The sequence below is a fragment of the Sus scrofa genome, chromosome 9, assembly GCF_000003025.6.
Source record: "Sus scrofa isolate TJ Tabasco breed Duroc chromosome 9, Sscrofa11.1, whole genome shotgun sequence".
NCBI classification, from domain to species: domain Eukaryota; kingdom Metazoa; phylum Chordata; class Mammalia; order Artiodactyla; family Suidae; genus Sus; species Sus scrofa.
The window spans coordinates 74402362-74421367 of NC_010451.4; the positions used below are offsets into that span (position 1 = coordinate 74402362).

At 35.1% G+C, this 19006-nt stretch overlaps 1 protein-coding gene across 8 annotated transcripts in view; it reads right to left on the minus strand.

Annotated features, from left to right (window-relative positions):
- SGCE (sarcoglycan, epsilon) overlaps positions 353 to 19006 on the minus strand; it is a 71191-nt gene continuing 52537 nt past the window's right edge. For 2 of the 8 annotated variants that reach the window (XM_021101977.1, XM_021101973.1), the window contains 7 exons: positions 18196 to 18358; positions 15652 to 15863; positions 14691 to 14717; positions 13762 to 13950; positions 3322 to 3365; positions 2414 to 2448; positions 353 to 640 (listed from right to left, as the gene is read on the minus strand). In XM_021101977.1, coding sequence (XP_020957636.1) covers positions 590 to 640; positions 2414 to 2448; positions 3322 to 3365; positions 13762 to 13950; positions 14691 to 14717; positions 15652 to 15863; positions 18196 to 18358 — 721 coding nt within the window. In that variant the 3' untranslated portion in view covers positions 353 to 589. The remainder of the gene's footprint in view (positions 641 to 2413; positions 2449 to 3321; positions 3366 to 13761; positions 13951 to 14690; positions 14718 to 15651; positions 15864 to 18195; positions 18359 to 19006) is intronic. The other 6 variants (XM_021101978.1, XM_021101974.1, XM_021101979.1 and 3 more) reach the window with 4 other exon arrangements.

Here is a 19006-nt window from a genome sequence, read left to right on the forward strand (position 1 = left end):
AGATGTGGCTTGGATCCTGCATTGCTGTGGCTGTGGTATAGGCCGGCAGCTGCAGGTCTGATTCAACCCCAGGCCTGGGAACTTCCATATGCCGTGTGTGTGGCCCTAAAAAGACCAAAAAAAAAAAAAAAAAAAAAAAGAAGCAGCAGCTTTGTAAGCCACAAGGATAAAACTATTTGGTAATGGGGTTGCTCACTTGGAGGTCAGCATAGACATTTTATACATTATATGATGTGCTTAATAAAATCTTAATAAAGAATGACCACATGAATTTGTTCCTTTCAATAAAAGATTCCCACTAAAGAGCAGGTAATCAAATACCTTCTGAAGTAAGTTTTGCCAGACACCAGGCTTCATTAATAATATTTATTTTAAAGATCACTTTTTATTGTAACAAATATAAAGTCATCAATGTTTTACAAATTGTCAAAAATGCCTTAAGTACAAAAAAAAATACATTAGTAAAATGAATGTTATACTGTATTATTTAGTATATACTTAATACTGTCAACATGCATACCATATGTCAGAAAAGCTCATGCATTACTGGAAGAGAGAAAAAATAAGATATAAGTGCTATATTGTCTGATTACAAATTCATTGCTTCAGTCAGTTTTCTTTCTTCAGGGATACCATTTACCTGCAATGTGTAAGAATGAATATGGATATGAGTTAGGTATGAACACTTTTAGGTTTTGAGAAAAAAAATTATGGCAAAGCATAATTTTCCATCTTCTTAACATTATTATAATTATGTTGCATTATTTCTCCACATTTGGTTTTTTTAAAAAAAGGAAATTCTCTATTAGTCATCCCTTCCTTGGGTCAAAGTTACAATGTTCTGTATTTCTCAAAAGGCATGGCCTGAGAATTCCTCCCACAACAAACAAAAAGAATGAGTTTGACTGCAGGACAAATGACTGTACCTTTTAATGTGGCTCTTTAGAAAATGTCGTGTGGGTTGGAAGGGCAGAGAAAATGAGAAAACCTGAAGGGGCATCAAAACTAATGGCGTGGGTCTGGTCCAAAAGGTAGGACTACCGTCCACTTTTAACTGCTCTATTATCTCAGCAAGTGCTGAAGTCCAGGATTATAACACCAACACCTGGTTCATTTCTTAAACTTCTGATGATCTTTTAAAAGAAAACAACTAAGTAAAACAAACTTCAAAATATACCCTCCCTTGACAGATTCCTTATAGGAAGCTGCAAATTCTTTGTGATACTAGGACAACCAGGATGGAGGAAGAGAAAAGCTGTGGTGCCCGTGGAAAGACATACAGAGCAGAGGATCCATGCATATGCAGAGAGAATAGAGTAACTTACACACGGAGAAACAAACTTTATTTTTTCATTCAAATGAATAGGATGGGAATAAGGAATGTAAACCTGCCCGTTTAGCTCTTCCCTCCAGGAGGCACGACTCTATTTGGTCTTTACATTTATTTATCTGAGACAGAAACACAACAATCTATCATAATTATATAAAAAAAAAAAATGCTAGGGTGGTCTCCCTCCCTTTAGCACTTAGGTACTTGGGGACTCACCAAAAACAAGGACAAGAAGAAAACAACCAAGAAGAGATAGTGCACTTTAGGCAATAATCTACTCTAAATTATAGAAAAGTATAAGAAGACAAGAAGGTAATTGGCTACAATGTTAACTAAAAAGGAGATCAAAGCTTTCCTGACTCAAGCAAAATGCTTCCTCCCCAAAACCTGTTTCAGAAAAATAACTTAGAAAATTATGTTGAACAGCCTAAAATCCCCCTAGGGAAATTTGGCTCTTATAACATTTGCTCAGGCATAAATTGTCCTTGTATTTGGAAATGCTGCCTATTACTAAAATGTAGCAAGCTAACAAGCCTACTTGCTAAAAATTTATACAAATATCAAGTAAATCTCCTTAATATCATCTACTTAGGTTTCTTTATTTCCCCCAACGAAAGGAGGAAGAAATAAAATCTTGATCTTTTTAAATCTTCAAAAGAAATATTTACTATTTTTCTAGCTATTGTCTTGCTTCACTCCTTGTCTGAAATAACTAGGAATCAAAGGAAAAACATCTCAGGAGAGATGGAAGTCTATGAGATTAGTGAGAAAGAAGTTCTAGCATTTCTACCACAGAAATTTTCTTTAAAAGTTTTTCCTCTTCAAAAAAAAAAAAAAAAAAATCATGAAATCAGTGGTAGTAGGGATTCATTTATTTCTTTGCTCTTTAGATAACACAAGTATTTATTCCTTCATCAGTCTCCTGAAGGCTCACACCGTAAAAACACCACAGCATCAATATATTGAACAATCTTGTTGAAACGTGTTTGCATTTAATTAAAACAAGCAATCTAAATTGTGGGGAAAGTTCTTATAAATGTTATTTCATAATTAAAATCTGATGAACAACTTCATGATACTTGCCTCAAATCTTTGAAAAGTTGTCAAACGAAAATCGCCTTAAATTCCCGAAAGCAGTAATAGAGAAGATAATTTTTTGAATGAAAACATGCAATAATTTTCTATACGTGCCTAAAGTTTTTAAGAGACTTAATAGCTTCCCGACCACAATACCACTATTCATACTCAGAATTCCACATCCAACTTACATTTTTAAAACTTCTCTTGCTTGTCCAAGAGAGCTACAAAGGCATTACTGGTTGCTCGGCAATTAGAACTAGGAATCAACCACTAATTGGAAGACAATCATGAATAAGTTATCTACTTGGTACTGAGATGAATGAAATAATTGGCTGTGGAAATTTTTTAGGGACACTTGAAAGAAATAAACTTAAAGAAAGCAAGTCTTAGGGAAATAGAATAGTACAGGGAGAATTGTCCACCATCTTGTTGTCACTAGTCATGTTATAACAGCTTTTTAAAGCAGCATTAAAACCAGGCCAACCCTTTCTCATTTATCCCCCTGAAGCCTCAGTGATTCGTCACAATGGTTTCCTTTTGTCAGAGTCAGTTTCAAGCTGCTCACTTACTGAGACAAATCCTGGAAGCATCCAAGCTGAGAATCTTTCATACCCAGAGGAAGAATAGAGAACTTTGCTGAAGGAAGGGGACTTTATTCAGTCTTCCTTAATTAGGCAGGACCTCCGTGGATGCTTTTGCTCTAAGATCATTTACCCTGTGTTTATCACTCTGATGCCAATCTAAGCAATAATCTAAGCTATTATTCTGAGGTTCTAACTCTGATGAAGGGATGACATAACTGCTTTGCCTTACTTGGTGAAGATAAGTTTCCTAAATTATACAGTATTGGAATTATCTTTTAACCTATTAGTTTCATCCATAAACATCAGATTATTACTTTCAGTACTCACCTGTAGTCTGCGGTTGGGGAATCTGAGTCTGGTGTGGCAAGTTCCTAGGAATGATTAACATTTTTTAGTAAAACTGTATTCGTCCACACACATGTAAATAGAAAGCAGATATGAAGTTGGGATGAAAACCTTTATCGCTAGAAAAGACCCCAGAAATCATCTAATCCAGCACAAACCTGCCCCCCCCAACACCATTCACAAGTTCATAAATGATGAAACTAAGGTCTGAGGAAGGAATAATAACAATATTTGATAATATGCATGGAGTTCCTCCTACATGCTATACTTTATCTGACAACAACATTAGACAGTAGATAATATTTTTCCCACCTCACAGATGAGGAAAGGGACTTAGAGTTCTGAGGCTACAGAACCAGCAAGTGGTGGATAAAGATGTAAACACAATGGCTCCAGGGCTTGTGGCTGTAGCCTGTACACTTTGAGATCCGGGTCTAGAACACATGCACCTTCACAGAACAACCGTCACTGACTTGCTAAACCTGGGATCCTCCATCCTCATTCCAGGGAATGACACTATCTATCTGCCCAGCTGCACTAGTCAAAACTCTGATGTCATCATCGACCTTGCCCCCTCTTTCACGTCCCACATCCAATCACTTGGGAAGTCTTCACAATTTCTTCCTCTCCCAATCCTCCCCATCTCCACTGCTATCTTGTTCGAAGTCTTCATCATTTCCCACTTGGATCTCTGCAACTGATCTGAACTGTTTCCTCATTCCCATTCTTGCTCCCTTATAATTCTTATTCTGTATACTGTGCACATTGCTGTCTGAGGGCCTTCTGAGACACTAATCTGATCATGTGGTTCCAATGAACACACTTCAGTACTTTTCTACACTAACCTGAAAATTAAATTTCAAGTTTCTTAGATGACCTAGAAGGCCACCGACATATCTGTTTCCTACACGGAGCCCTCCCTGAACTGCTTGAACAAGAACCACCACCACCATCTACTACTAGCATCTCTTGCACCCAACCAGCTCCCCTTTATTCTCGCAAACTCAACACAAAATTTGTTACAGTAGACTCGTATAACTCGTATAATTAAAAAATATTCTACAAGGAATGTTAATTAAAATAGTTAAGCTATTATTTTTAATTAAAAAATAGCATTTCAAGTACCACCTCTTCTATGCCTCTGCATGCTCTAAGCACCCCTTCCCCATTTAGGAACCACTGACCATGCTTTCATCCACATGCTGGTACTATATTTCTCCCACAGAATGTTAAATTGCCCCAAAGTGCCTTCACAGTAAGAACCTTCCTATTTTATTCAGCATGTCGAGCCATATCATGTAAAATAATTTTTGAAAGCACACATGAAAAAATGAAGATACTTAAGAATTCGCACATGATGTACCTATTTATTAACACTCACAGACACACATGCAGCTTCAAATTTTGTGTGAAAAATAGTTTAACAAAAAGTGTACAATTTCAATTCTGTGTGGAAGAAACTCTAGGAGTCAGCTCCTTGCTATAGAGTAAGGCTTGATCTAAGCCAGGGATTTTCAAGGTTTTTTGTTTCTCTTTGGCAGTGGAATTCCTTTTCATTGAAATCCTAAGCAGAACTCTTGATGTACAAAAGAGATAAATGTGAGGTTGCCTGAGTTGAAACAAGGGAGCCAGGAATCCCGCCTGCTTTGTTTCCTTTGACTCACATGCTGGCCCCTAAGGCATTTCTAAGAAACCTCCAAGAAACAAGAGTTTGAAAACCATTGATTTGAATCATCTCAGCCAGGCAAATATTATGTTCCAAATACAACGATCTAAAAAGGAAAACAGTACACACTAGTTAAATACTGTTTAAACACTTAAACTAATCCATAGGAATGTTAATGACTTTGAGTGATTTTTCTTTTTAATTTCAGTTACATTTAAAATATATGGTTAAGGAAATAAAATCAACTCTAATTTAATTTGAGGAAGTTAGTTAAAAATTTATCTTAATAATTACATTCTCTTTTTTGCTATTACTAAAAGCAGACTACTTATCCTTGTGTCATCTCAGGGAGTATTTTTCTTGTTTTATTTATTCTTTCAGTATTTCACACAACATATTTATAGTGCTTTTGATCATAAAAGTAAAAGATTAATTTACAAACCACAAAAAAGAAAATTAAGTTATAGATTCAACGTGAGAAAATAAACATCTTTACTAGCAAAGTCAAGATGCGATTTCATGTGCATTTGGGAAGCGGATATGAGTTTTGTTTTAACTTTTCAGGTACAACTACTTTGGGTCTATTCAACATGAGAAACAAACACAGCACACCTTACACACGCACACACACATGCCACGCTGTTCCTCATTTCCTATCATCTCTAGCTGGATCTAGCCTGTCAGCGGATTAAATCGATACATTTTACAAAATAAAGATACTACAGAGGACAAAGAAAGTCCTTCAAATGCCCTAGACAAAGACAACCAAATTCAAGATCAGGGATTGGAGGAAGGAGCTGGAATCCCTTCTCCTGCTGGCCAGTCCACTTTAGCTTTCTGTGGAACAGTTTTAAAACCACTAATCAATCTATGCCCTCCTATTTCTTCTCTACACTTCATTTTTTTCTTCCTTTGCCACAACGGCTACACTTTCCAAATAGCAATGAGGTTGGTTGAGAAGGTGCCACGCACACACCCCCGCAAGAAATCTGGAAGGGAGGTATGACCAATTGTGTGTGTTATACTGGTTTAGGGACATGAAAGATCTGCAGTGCATGTCCGAGTTGGTTAAGTGTGTGTTCCTTGCAATTTCAATTGAAGCTCAGATGAGTTACATACAAGTACAAAGTGTGCAGAAAGGGACTCAACAAAAAATATGTGGAGATTCAACATCCTGAATCTCCGAGGTTTGCACAGATTAACTGATTTTGTGGTTGCCCAAACTTGTAGCTACATATGTGAGCCTGTGTATGTTAAAGTGTTAGTATATCTATGATGGGCACATATGAATTATGTATTTCATTTAAAAGTTGAAGGGAGGGATCTCACTCATAAGAGTGCTGCTTCAGCCGTACCCGGAAAAAAGCCTACAACTAACTTTGCTATAGTAGAACAGAGAATGCAGTAAGAAAATGGAAACATTTCCTTCTTCGGTGAAAGCAGGCTGCTAAAGGCAATTAGAGGAGAGTGAGGGTTGACTTCAAATAAAAGTCCTATAATCCTTCAAAGAAAGGACCTTTATAAAGTCATAAAACTATTTAGGATAATTAAGTTATTAATGGACTAACTGAAAGTTTATTATGTGTAAACTGCATTACATAGAAAAAAAGACTTATGAAAACTGTAATTCTGTAAATTATTAGCATTAATTATTTTCTAATTTTACTACATTAATTACAGGCATTTAAATAGAAAATTATGTAAATTAGCCATTGCAAGAACTCTATCCTTTAAGAAAGCAAAGGTAATAACTTACAAATTTATAAATAAGTGATTTTGGGGGAGTACACAATTATTTATTATTTGTACAATCATGCTAAGGTAATTTGACATTCTTAGATATCCTGTAGAGTAATTCTATGAGTAAGGTTGATGATTATCAACTCATTATATGCTTACTTGCTTGAAAACTCAAAAGCAAAGAAAGGTTAAGTGATTTGTATAAAGCCAGAGAATCTGTGCCAGAGTTGAAAACAAATGACATTTGTTTAGTTATGTGGCATACAAAACACCTCTCTTTTGAATTACTATTGATCCAACAATAAGAAATAGCAATATCTTTTTGGAATTTCTCAATTATCAGTAAAATTGATATTACCCAAACCTTGAATTTTCTGCTCACAATTTTTTTCTACAAAAATGCTGATTTGAACCCTACGACTACTTTTACTAAAGAACTAGACCATTATTTGGGTCAGAAAAGGAAGGAAGGACATGAAGAAATTGAAAACATCATGATAGTTTCAAAGTTCAAAATCTAATTTTAATTAAAATCAATGTAAAATATACATGGAATATAAAGAAGAAAGATATTTATTTATTTTAGTTCCCCCCTCACACACACTTTTATAAAGCCAAAAGCAAGCTGATCACAGTTTTAAACTAAAGGAGTCCAAAGCTCTAGAACCAAAATTCATCAGAGATATTCCATCTATCACTTTCAGTGTATACTCACTGACTTTAAAAAAAAAAAAGTCAATGGCTCCAAAATATCTTTGGCTGCTTAACACCTCGTCAATGGGAAATCATTATCTTGATCCCCTGAAATATTCTCTTCAACTGATATTAACTTTTCTTGAAATGATTTTTTATTTATGGAATTTTACCATGAAGTTGGCTCTCACTATTACCCAAGGGGAGACAAATGGAAAAATACTTTAGATAAAAGCTAAAATGATTAGTTACTGAATATCTATAATTAGAAGACTTAATTTCTGCTTTTATACTTGTTAATTTGCAAAAGATTAAATACAACCCATCTCCTGTTTAGAGGGAGACCCAATCACCCTGGATTAAGTGTTAGGTTTAGTATAATGAATAAGGAAAATTTCTTGGATAGCCAATTAAAACCTTCCTAGAAAATGTTTGGGTACTTTCCCCTATTATTCTTTATATAAATTCCTCTATGAAGGTACCTCCCAATCAGGAAAAATCCATTAACACTGACGTTGGTTTAAGAAAAGAATGATGAGGAGGCAGATCTATCCCCAAAAGACCACATAAGCCATCACAAATTTAAGAATAAATTATTTTATTTTTTGGAAAATTGAGTATTTGGAATCCTCTTTTAATGTTTCTCATAAAGTTGCAAAATACTATAATTTCCAGGTAGTTTTTAGCTTTTCAAGGTTTACCATTTCTCTATCCCATTCAGACATTATCTTCCAATCAGCACTAATCGCTCACTTCTCCACATCATAATCGTGGGCAGTTTAAGGAAGTGTGAAAGTCTAGAGGCTGAGAAGCATGAACCAACCCACAAACAGCCCAACACTCTAGATGCCCCTTTTCACATATTCTGCACAGACCCCTCAGGGGGAATTAGGAAAAACCGGTCCCCTTTTGAAACTCTGTATGAAGGAAAGTAACAATACTTTTCCCACCTTCATCCCCAACAGAAAGATCAGAAATTCTGAATCCTAAAACCTAGGTTTTGTAAGTATTTAAATCTGGGATTCCCAATTTTTGTCTCCTACCACAACATAATATAAACATCCACCAGCTTCCAAACCCCAAAAAGTAGGGTCCTGGGATCGATACTATGAAAGCCTCACAGGGGGATGTGACCTGCAACCTGGTTTGGGAACAACCAAGCTAGTTTATCTCCCAATATTCATTTTAGGACCTAATATACATGTATGTGTAACTGGGTCACCATGCTGTAGAGTAGGAAAAAAAAATAATCTATTGGGGAAATAAATTTAAAAAAAGAAGAAAAAAAATAAATAAAATTCTATGCCTTGGAACTTGATTTTCTTAATATAAATCATTATGAATTCTTATCTCTGAGGTATAGCAGTCAAGTCAATAATATGTATAAATTTTAAGTCAATCCCCTTTTAAATATTTATTTATTTATTTACCTACTTACCACCCCTGTGACAAGTGGAAGTTCCAGGCCAGGGATGGAACCTGTACCACAGCAAGACTGCTGTGACAACATCATATCCTTAACCCACTATGTCATAAGAGAACACATGTAATGTATTTTTGATGGTTGGTAAGTTTTTGGTCAAAAACATAACCTCTGATCACAACAATGATGCTTTGGACAAAGCACATTTACTTTTAAGAGTTTGCCAAGATGGAGGTGGAGGGAATAGAAGAGACTGGGAATTTGGGGTTAATAGATGCAAACTATAGCCTTTGGAATGGATAGGCAATGGGATCCTGCTGTACAGCACTTGGAATTATGTCTTGTCACTTGTGATGGAGCATGCTAATGTGAGAAAAAAGAATGTATACATGTATGTGTGACTGGGTCACCTTGCTGTGCAGCAGAAAATTGACAGAACACTGAAATCAGCTATAATGGAAAAAAATAAAAATCATTATAAAAAATAATAAAAACACCTATATGGGTTAAAAAAAAAGAATTACTTTAGAAGTTAATTTTTAGCAATGAATTACAAGTCAGGGGACTGCCTACAGAGGAAAAAAAATATTCCTATTAATGGTAACATATATTCACTGAGCCACAAAGATGTATAAAAAGATACAGATGCAGAAAGCCTGACTATAGTATGGGATGGGCGACATTATGAATGGCGACATTATGGCTACTGTTCCTCAAGACTCTCAATGTCAGAGTTCCCTAGTGGCCTAGCGGGTTAAAGATCCAGTGATATCACTGAAATGGCTCCAAGGTCACTGCTGTGGCTCAGGTCTGATCCCTGGCTCAGGAACTTCTGTATGCCAGGGGCATGAAAAAAAAAAAAAAAAAAAAAAGATAGAGACTGTCAAGGTCACGAGAAACAAGGAAGGTCTAAGAAAATTGCATAGGGCAGAGGAGACTAAGGAGATATGCCAATTATTGCATCCTAGACAGAATCCTGGAGAAGAAAAAGGACATTAAGGGAAAAACTAGTAAAACATGAAAAAACAAAAACAACCAGTCTAAAGTCTGGTTAATAGTAAAGCAATCATGTTGCTTTCTTAGTTGTGACAAATGTACTATGGCACTATAAAATGTTACATAGGGCAGGGGATCTCTGAAACTCTGGATTATTTTTGCAACTTTTCCATACTTTGAAAATTACTCCAAAATGAAGTTTATTGAACAATATATACATTAGCAGAGATCAAACTACATTTATCTTGTATTTCTGCACTATCATCATTTTAAAAGCCTGTCTATATTGTCTCTCTAATCTGAAAAGTAGGGGGAACACTGAATGTGATGAAATCCCTCCTTTCTAACAGGTGTTGTGTCTCCTGGACCTGCTCCAGCTTTCCTTCCCACTGCCTGTTCAATCACCTTGCCTGTAACCGGAATCAGGAATCCTTCAAAGTCAATGACCACATTATCTATCCCTGATTTGATATCAAGAAAGGTAAATAATCTAATCTCGGTTTTGACCTAATTTAGCTTTGCCTCTTATCCATATCTCAGTTTTATTATCTGCAAATGATTAAACATTTTTTTCACTCTCAAATTTAAGATGCCAGTCTGGAGTCCTAGGAAGCCTTAGACCAAATAGAAAAGATTACTGTGTAATTGATAAATAACTGCAGTAGCCTCTGTTACACAACTGTTACAAATTCTCTAAATCACAATGTTATCAGGTTCACTATACCTCAGGGACTGACTCCTTTAAAAGACCCAAACAAGTTTCTCTGCAGCTTTGAATGTTCCTGAGTCTTGCTTAGAAGCCAGCATAAACGTATATCCCTATGCCTGAATATTTCTGATGCTGAGTCTGAAGAATAAACAAAACATGATGTAGCTAGCCACAGTATTTATGAATGACAAATTCAGTACCGTTTGTATGAATGTATGAAGATGGAACGCATGCCCTTTTATGAAGAGTTACTTAATAAATACTAGGCAGCATTATTCAAAGATACACCTGGTTATCAAGTACTGTGATGCCTAATCATATATAATATCTCATTTTAACATTGAGAATTCAGTTCAATCCAAATGACCAAAACATTTATATATGTGTGTGTACTTGGTGCTGAAATAAACCTTTAAAAACCGGTAAGGAGTAAAAGCTGAATTTGTTTGAAGGACAGCTGTGATGAACCTGACACAATAAATTCACTATTTTCTGGCATGGTTAGAAAATGAGGTTAATCACATATTCTGGCTTATAGGGAGTTACCATAGAGACCATGCACATATTATCCATTTCCAAGAATAAAAGAAAGATATACACACTCAACATTGAAACTACACTGAATGTAATTTAATTCTCCTCTGATGAGTCAGATGTACTTGACGATCTTGCAGTGCCTCAGAATAATCATTGTGAACATCATCAATTATCTATGTACCCTATTTAAATAGAAGTGTTAGTTAATGGACTTTTTCCATTAGCAGAAATCTGAATATTATACAGGTTTTTCTGGACTTAAAAATACATATATGGTCAAATTGTTGTAAGTTCAATAAAACAAATAGATCTGATTCATTTGCAAATAGATCTGATCAACATAATGACAGTCTTGATAGGGTTATGAAAGGATCAGGAAGATGCTTTTGGTTATAAACTAGATAGGAAATTTTATTTTCCTTGTGTATTAGTAGTAACAACACTGCAAAATCTTTTTCTTTTTTTCTTTTGTCTTTTTAGGGCCATATCATGGCATATGGAAGTTCCCAGGCTAGGGGTAGAATCAGAGCTGTAGCTGCCTGCCTACACCACAGCCACAGCAAAGCCAAACCTGAGCCACGTCTGTGACCTATGCCACTGTTCATGGAAACCTGGGTCCTTAACCCACTGAGCAAGGCCAGGGATGGAACCTGAGTCCTCATGGATACTAGTCCGGGTTCATTACCACTGAGCCACAATGGGAACTCCACAACACTGCAAAATCTTAATCACAGAGAATCAAATGTTAAGGAGTTCTTCTCAACATAATATGATTAGAAAGCATATCTGAAAAAATGACCCAGATTTTTTTCCTCCCTTAAACTTCAACAACGATAAAGTTTTACTGACTTAAAAACATATTCGAGTTTCCTTATTCATTACAATGAACATTTCTCCCTTCTAAAATTCAATAGCATTGTTATTTTGTCAATAGAAGCATTTCCCAAACTGTGTTTTTTTAAATAGAGTTACCTCTTCTGACCTTTTCCCATGGCTCAGAAAGCGTATCAACACACTAAAGGCTCTGAGAACTCATGTAGTTTAAAAACACACAAAAAAACAAAAAATCCTGCTTCTCAAATGTATTTGACCATTTCATTTTTGAAGATATATATCAACATTTGAAGAAGGTATATCAACATTTAACTAGCACTCTTGGGTAAAGAATATAAGAAACAGTAGCCTTAAAGAATTCTTTAATTTTTTTCATTTTGAAAATGAAGGATAACGCTGTTCATCATTTTCACCTAAAAAAAAGACAGGAGAGATTGCTAAATTGTAAACTATTACAATATTCTAGAATTTTTCCTAATTTTTCTCATTAGGATCTAATAATCCTGATAAAGTATGTTTCATGATAATCCAGTAACCATCAGAGAACACAGAGATCCATCAGTTCAGTTTTGTAAGAGTTTAACATTTACATCCCTGATAGAATCTTAATGTTTCCAAAACTCAAAATTTCCCCCACTGCTAACAGAAAGTGAATCAATTACTCGCACACACACATACCTTGGCAATAACAAGTAGATATTGTTAGAGGACTCCAGGAAAATATTCATAAAACTTTTAGATTGCCAAAGTGTTTTGGACAAATTTATAGTCTGATTGTCTATACTACTCATATTAATTATTTAATCTTCAAGTTACCACATGAACTTTACACAATTGCAAAATAAGCATCTGCAATGGGAAAACTTTTGCACCCAAGATGATTCCTCAAGAAATCTTTAACCAGGAAGAGGTTACTTTGTTATCATACCCTAATGTTTATGTACATACACGTTGGTGTCTGTGTATGTGGGGGGGGAGGTGTGAGAGGGTTTTCTGTATATCCACTCTATTGACAAAAGTAAACTCAAAAAGAGGAGGATCTCAAAAACAACGGTGTGACTTCCTTGGGATGTTAAATTTAAACCCGTTTTAACATACGTTTGGAAAAAAATTAAGAGCCATGTTCTTAGAAATAAATGACAGTTTTACCTACAATTTCCTTACACCAAAACTGAGCTTCTAGACATATAAATATTCTCAAGAGCAGGGGGGCAATTTTCTCCTTCAATCTCCCCCATCCCTACCCCTTACAAAAACCTCTTCTAAGCTTTCTGACCACAGTCCTTGTAGCACTACAGACAAGGTTTGCACTACGTTGTTTATAGCCAAAATTGGAACTACTCATTTTGATATATAAGCAAATCACACACACAAAAAAAAAACCCTAAAAACTCTGAGGCAGAAAATTCAAACAGATCTCTGGTAGTAACATGAAAAAAAAAAAATAAGTTAACAGAACCAAATAATTCTAATAATAACTCTAAAAAGTAATTAATTTTGTATGCTTTAGGATATGCCTCAATTTTCACAATTAACTCAGCTTTGAGCAAACATAGGTTAGTTTATTAGTAATGCCAATTTCTTAAATATTAAGGTAAATGTCATCTTGTTTGGATTAGTGAAGGAAAAACGGCATTTCCTGAAAGTAATTCCATTTGGATCAGCATAGTGGTGCTGGGATACACTATCAGTGTTCTTTGGGTATTTTCTCTTCCAGTGACAAACAAATAAACAAATGCAACAATAATGAAGAGCTTTGGTCTTTATAGACATTAAGTAGATACATTCATGCATTAATAATTATGATTCCAAGTGGATACTCACTGCTGCGTTTGCATCAACGGCATATTAGTGCTCTCATAATTGTCTGCATGTAGAGGAGGCATGATTTCCCCAGTTACTGGGTGAAACACAGGGAGTGTTGACAGCGGCCACGCTATCTCTCTATTCTTGGACATGTCACGGAGTTCTTTGGTAGATTTCTGAATAGCACTATGATGAACCAGTTGGATGCTAGGTCAAAAAGAAATAAAACAACAAATATTTAAAATGTGCATTAGTTCCATGGGTCATCAGTTTGAAAAAATTATGAAATCATTTTTTCTTTTTAAAATAAGGCATTAAGACATTATTGCACTTTGTGCATTCTACAAGTTATTTCAGAAAAAGATACATTTCACATATTTTTAACATAACAAAACCAAAAATAACCCAATTTTTAAGTAAATGTATCTCTTGTTAAACTAAGCTATAAAGCATTGTGCTAATATTACAGACCTAGGTAGCAAACTACTATTCTATTTAATTTCTACGACTAAGATAAAACTACCATAGCTTTTATATTGTTGTTTCTGATGGGGCATTTATAAATACTCACATAAGTTTCATTTTATGGTAGGTTATTACTGTAGATTCAGGAAAACGTGTATGAAAGGTCTTTTCATCTGTTCTCTGGTTTATAGAAATGCAGATTGGGAAATCACATAATATAAATGGCAAGTTAATATTCTGAATCTGAAATATTTTAGGTTTAATTTTTATCTCTATAATCTTAGTTTTCATTCCTTTTTATTTTTAAGTTTCTACCCCTCCTAAATAACTCTATTTAGAAAGCAGCTTTCACATTCATGAAATCAACTATGAAAGATGATGAGTGGGGATAAAAAGCATGACACACATGTATGGAGCATGATGAGCAACGGAGACGTGGGGAAAAAAATGAAAAAGAAAATAACAGGAAAGAAGACACTTACTCTGGTGTTTGCATGTTTCTCTTTTCCCTAGAAACAAAACAAAATTTATGAATTAAATAATAGCATTGATATTTGGAACATTAAGACTATATGCTCATGGATCTTGCATGATGTGGAAATGCTGACACTGTTACTATTAAAGGCAACCAGGCAGCACCTGCCACCAGGTTTACAAGATGACTTGGATGAGGACACACACAGAGATGGAATACTGATGAGAAACACATAGAAAAAGTGGGGAAAAAATGGAGATTAAGAATCAAGCTCTTAGAAATAAATTCTATGACATAATGAAATACGGCTACATGTAAAAATGGAAGGAATTGTTACTTGCTGCTTTATTCATTTTTTATCCTTCGCTTTCTTACCCTGACTTCCAGATAATCTCGGGAGACTATTTTAATTGACACAGAGGTCCAGAAAGTACTAACTATTCATGAAAATTCATTATTCAAATTATCATCTTATTTTCATTAATTTACTCCTAAGTTTTTATGTATCTATATAGATTTTTCATCGTTTAGATTGTATCACCGTGTTTGACAGCAGAACAATTTCAAGAAGAATTCTGACCATCATTTCTGATCAAACTGACTGAGACAATTTACTTAAAGTGCAATTACCACGTCAATAGCTTCTGCAGTCTCTGCTTACACAAGACGGCTTGTATAACCAAAATATCTAGCCTCAGTTATTCTTGGGACTATTTTGCTAGCATGAATTTACATCTAGTCTCAATAATTGTTGGATAAAGTAACTGTATCCTCTAATTTAATTTACTAGACTCAAAACTATTTTAATTCATTTTAAAGGCATAAAGTACTGTAGTTGAACTTGAACACAATTTCAATTCATTTATAAAGTGTTTTATGAACTAAATGAAACTTGGCTTTTAATGGAATCTTGTATGTTGTTATCTTAGTAGCTCTATAATTTTTTATTAGTGTTTTAAAGTACTCACACGCCTTCCCGTCGGCAGCACATGATATAAGCAAGTATTAGAAAAAGGACCAATGCTACTGCCGAGGGCACAGCCAGTGTAATTAGGAAATCCGTGTAATAGTCTCTGCTTTTCAAAGAATCGGAAGGGGGTTTGTACTCTCCACCATCAGGTAAAATCCCTTCTCCACGAATCACTTCCTGATAGGTGGACACTTGCTTTGTTTTATCAACCTGATGCAAAAGAAGACAATTACACATCAAATTAATGGCTGCAAACATTATGAGTTTAAGATCTAGACATAGCAAGAAAGTCTTTGACAAATTTCTAAAAAGCAATCTTTTCCAATTACTTTTCACCTTGAACTTGCAATTATTTATGGAAGCTAGGAAGAAGTAATGAATAAAAGTAATAAAGAGTTTATATTGGCCTACTTTCTAGGTCCTTCTCACAACCTATACACATACATAAATGTATACCTACATAATAAATGTGTGTGCATGTATGTGTGTAGTTCTTTTTTAGTTTACTCCCTCCAAAGCACAAGCCCTTTATACTACCATGTATATTTTCTGTTTCCTAGTGACAAACCACTAGTGCAGATGTTAAAAAACCGTGAACTAGCTGGTGACCAGTAGGTAGTCTGGTTTCTAAGTTAGTGAAAGATAAAAAAAAGAGAGACAAGGACAATTTCTAAATGATTACAACCCTGATCTTTCTGCTGTCCAACTGATGGAAGTAGCTTTTAGGAGCTAGTTTAAGGAACACATAACCCATCCAATGCTATAGTGTTATTAAATTCTATCCCAGGCTCAAAATTGTATCATACTTGTACTATATTGATTTACCTCCACATTAATTGAACTGCTTTCACAGCGTTGCATTTAATTACGCTAAGGCTTTTACTGAAGGGCACCAGAAAAATAGCTTTGTGAAATTTGTTACTACATTTGTTCCCCTCTTTTAAAAATATGTTGGGGAGAATTATCTATGGCATTTCTCAAATTCTCTCCCATAAAACTCCACAGGAAGAATTTTGCTACCCATATAGTGCTACTAAAAAAATTTATTTGCTGCCAAGAAATTGATGCTCTACCTCCTTCAAGAATGAGAACTAAATAACAGATGAATTTCCTGATTTAATCTGGGACATTAGGAGGCTGTTGTCAAATTTGACCTTAGGCTTATGTTTCGATCAAGTTTAGGTCCTAATTTTTCATTTCTTTTATATTTTATGTTTATTATCTGACCCTTTTATTTGAGCCTCCTGAAATCTTCTGTGCTTAAGATGTAACCTATAAATAAATACATGTAAAAGAAAAAACAAAAATTCCCAAGCTTTCTATTTATGAAGTCTTACCACAGAAACTAAAATATTCAAAGCATGAGTCATTTTTAAACCTTTAGAAATTAGGTAATATTCCTAACCATGATCATTGTACAGCACAGGTTAAATGCCACTGTCAGGGCCCACTGTCTACTGGCTCTGAAGAGAGGTGTCTATTTAAGCTACAACTGCAGCCATTCAGTCTTTTGCACCCTTGTACGATTAGCACTGTGAGTGAAAATACTGAGATTTGTTGATTAAATATTTATCTATAATGCAAATAAATCATAGATAGCATCTGAATAATTTTACTTTATGGAAGACAGAGAAAAGGCATTATTTTCCTAAGACACAAGAGACGTGGCCAAGGGCCACAGGTGCTAAGTGTTGCAGTGTGAGCAGTATGTTCCTGGTCCCAGATCTGGGAAAGGTGCCTGCAGCTGGTTTGCTAAACATGAAGTGACACTTGTGTTTATGTGTCAATAACTTTGTTCAAATGTCAACTTTAAACTTAGACCTAATTCACTCACCACCAATCATCAAGAGTTGACAGAAGTTAAATCTAAAGGTCACTAATGAAATAAAACAACTTTCCTATCTTTCAGAAAGGATTAAAAATATGAGAGAAATTTTATATAAAATATATATCTTACATATATATGAAATCTTACCCACATTTTCCTAAGCCTTTAAGCAGGCTAATAATTAAGAAGTGATTTCAAAAGAAATGTTTAACTTTAGGGGCTGTAGATAAGATTCTAACTTTTCTCTCCTTTTCCTTTTATTCCCTGATCTACAATTTGAGTTTCTAGGGCACTAAGCATAGCACACTATTGCTTTATTTTCAAATGTATTATTGTACTCCGGTCTTTCCTTCCAAAGTGGGATGGGGCAGCATTTCTGAGGCTTCCTGCACATGTTACACTGACCCCAAAGCCTATCTTGACTTAGCAGCCACCTGGATGTCGCAGGGGATCATTTGGACCACCTGCCAAGCTAATCTGGCCCCAACAACTAATCAAGGGTAGACCTGAGTACAAAAGCAGTAGTACTATTTCTTAAATGGATGCACTGTCAATGAGTTTGCCAAATCCTTCAAGTCAAGGGAAGTCAATTGCAGTTAACAAAGTAAACCCAGGATTTGTTCCTAAGAGCAATTCAGGTTTTAGTCAAATATTCCTAAACATTCCAGCCACATCACTTCTAATTACATTTGCAAAAACAAAATAAAAACTTACCAATGAAATTTTGCACCAGTCAATGTAAAACTGAGTACGAAATTTTTTATCACATGTTATTACAGGCTCCATCTCTTGACTGCATCTCAATTGATTCTGTGGATTTTCAACTTCTCGTAAACAAGAAGAAAATGGGACGTCGGCACCAACCATAACATAAACGCTGCAAAAATGTGAAACTCTCAGGTTATCCTTTAAGAAAATTGGAAACACTGAAAAACAATCTACCCTGAAAGCAGGATTTATCCTTTTGAATTGAGAGATTACCTAGAATCATCCTTAAGGTAGGGGCCTAGGCTTTAAAAGCAGTGATTCATGTAGGGCCTTCTTTTCATTCTTTCCTTTATTCAACCAATATTTGCTGAGTACTTTGATGTAGTACCACTCTCTTGATTCTCTGCTAATTTCTAAAAATTTTTTCACTCTATGTAATTCAGAATAATCATGCATCATGTTTTGATTACAATATGTGATAGACCACTTACATTCAAAAATTATTCTCAAAGAAAATTGTTTAGAAAACATTATCACTAAAAGAATTATCAGTAGCAAATCTTCATTTAATTTTTTTTCATTAAAAGAATTTTTTTTTGTCTTTTGTCTTTTTAGGGCCACACCTGAGGCATAATGGAGATTCTCAGGCTAGGGATCAAATCAGAGCTATAGCTGCTGGCCTCTACCACAGCCACAACAATGCCAAATCTGAGCGATGTCTGCAACCTACACCACAGCTCATGGCAACGCTGGATCCTTTAACCCACTGAGCAAGGCCAGGGATCAAGCCCATGTCCTCATGAATACTAGTTGGGTT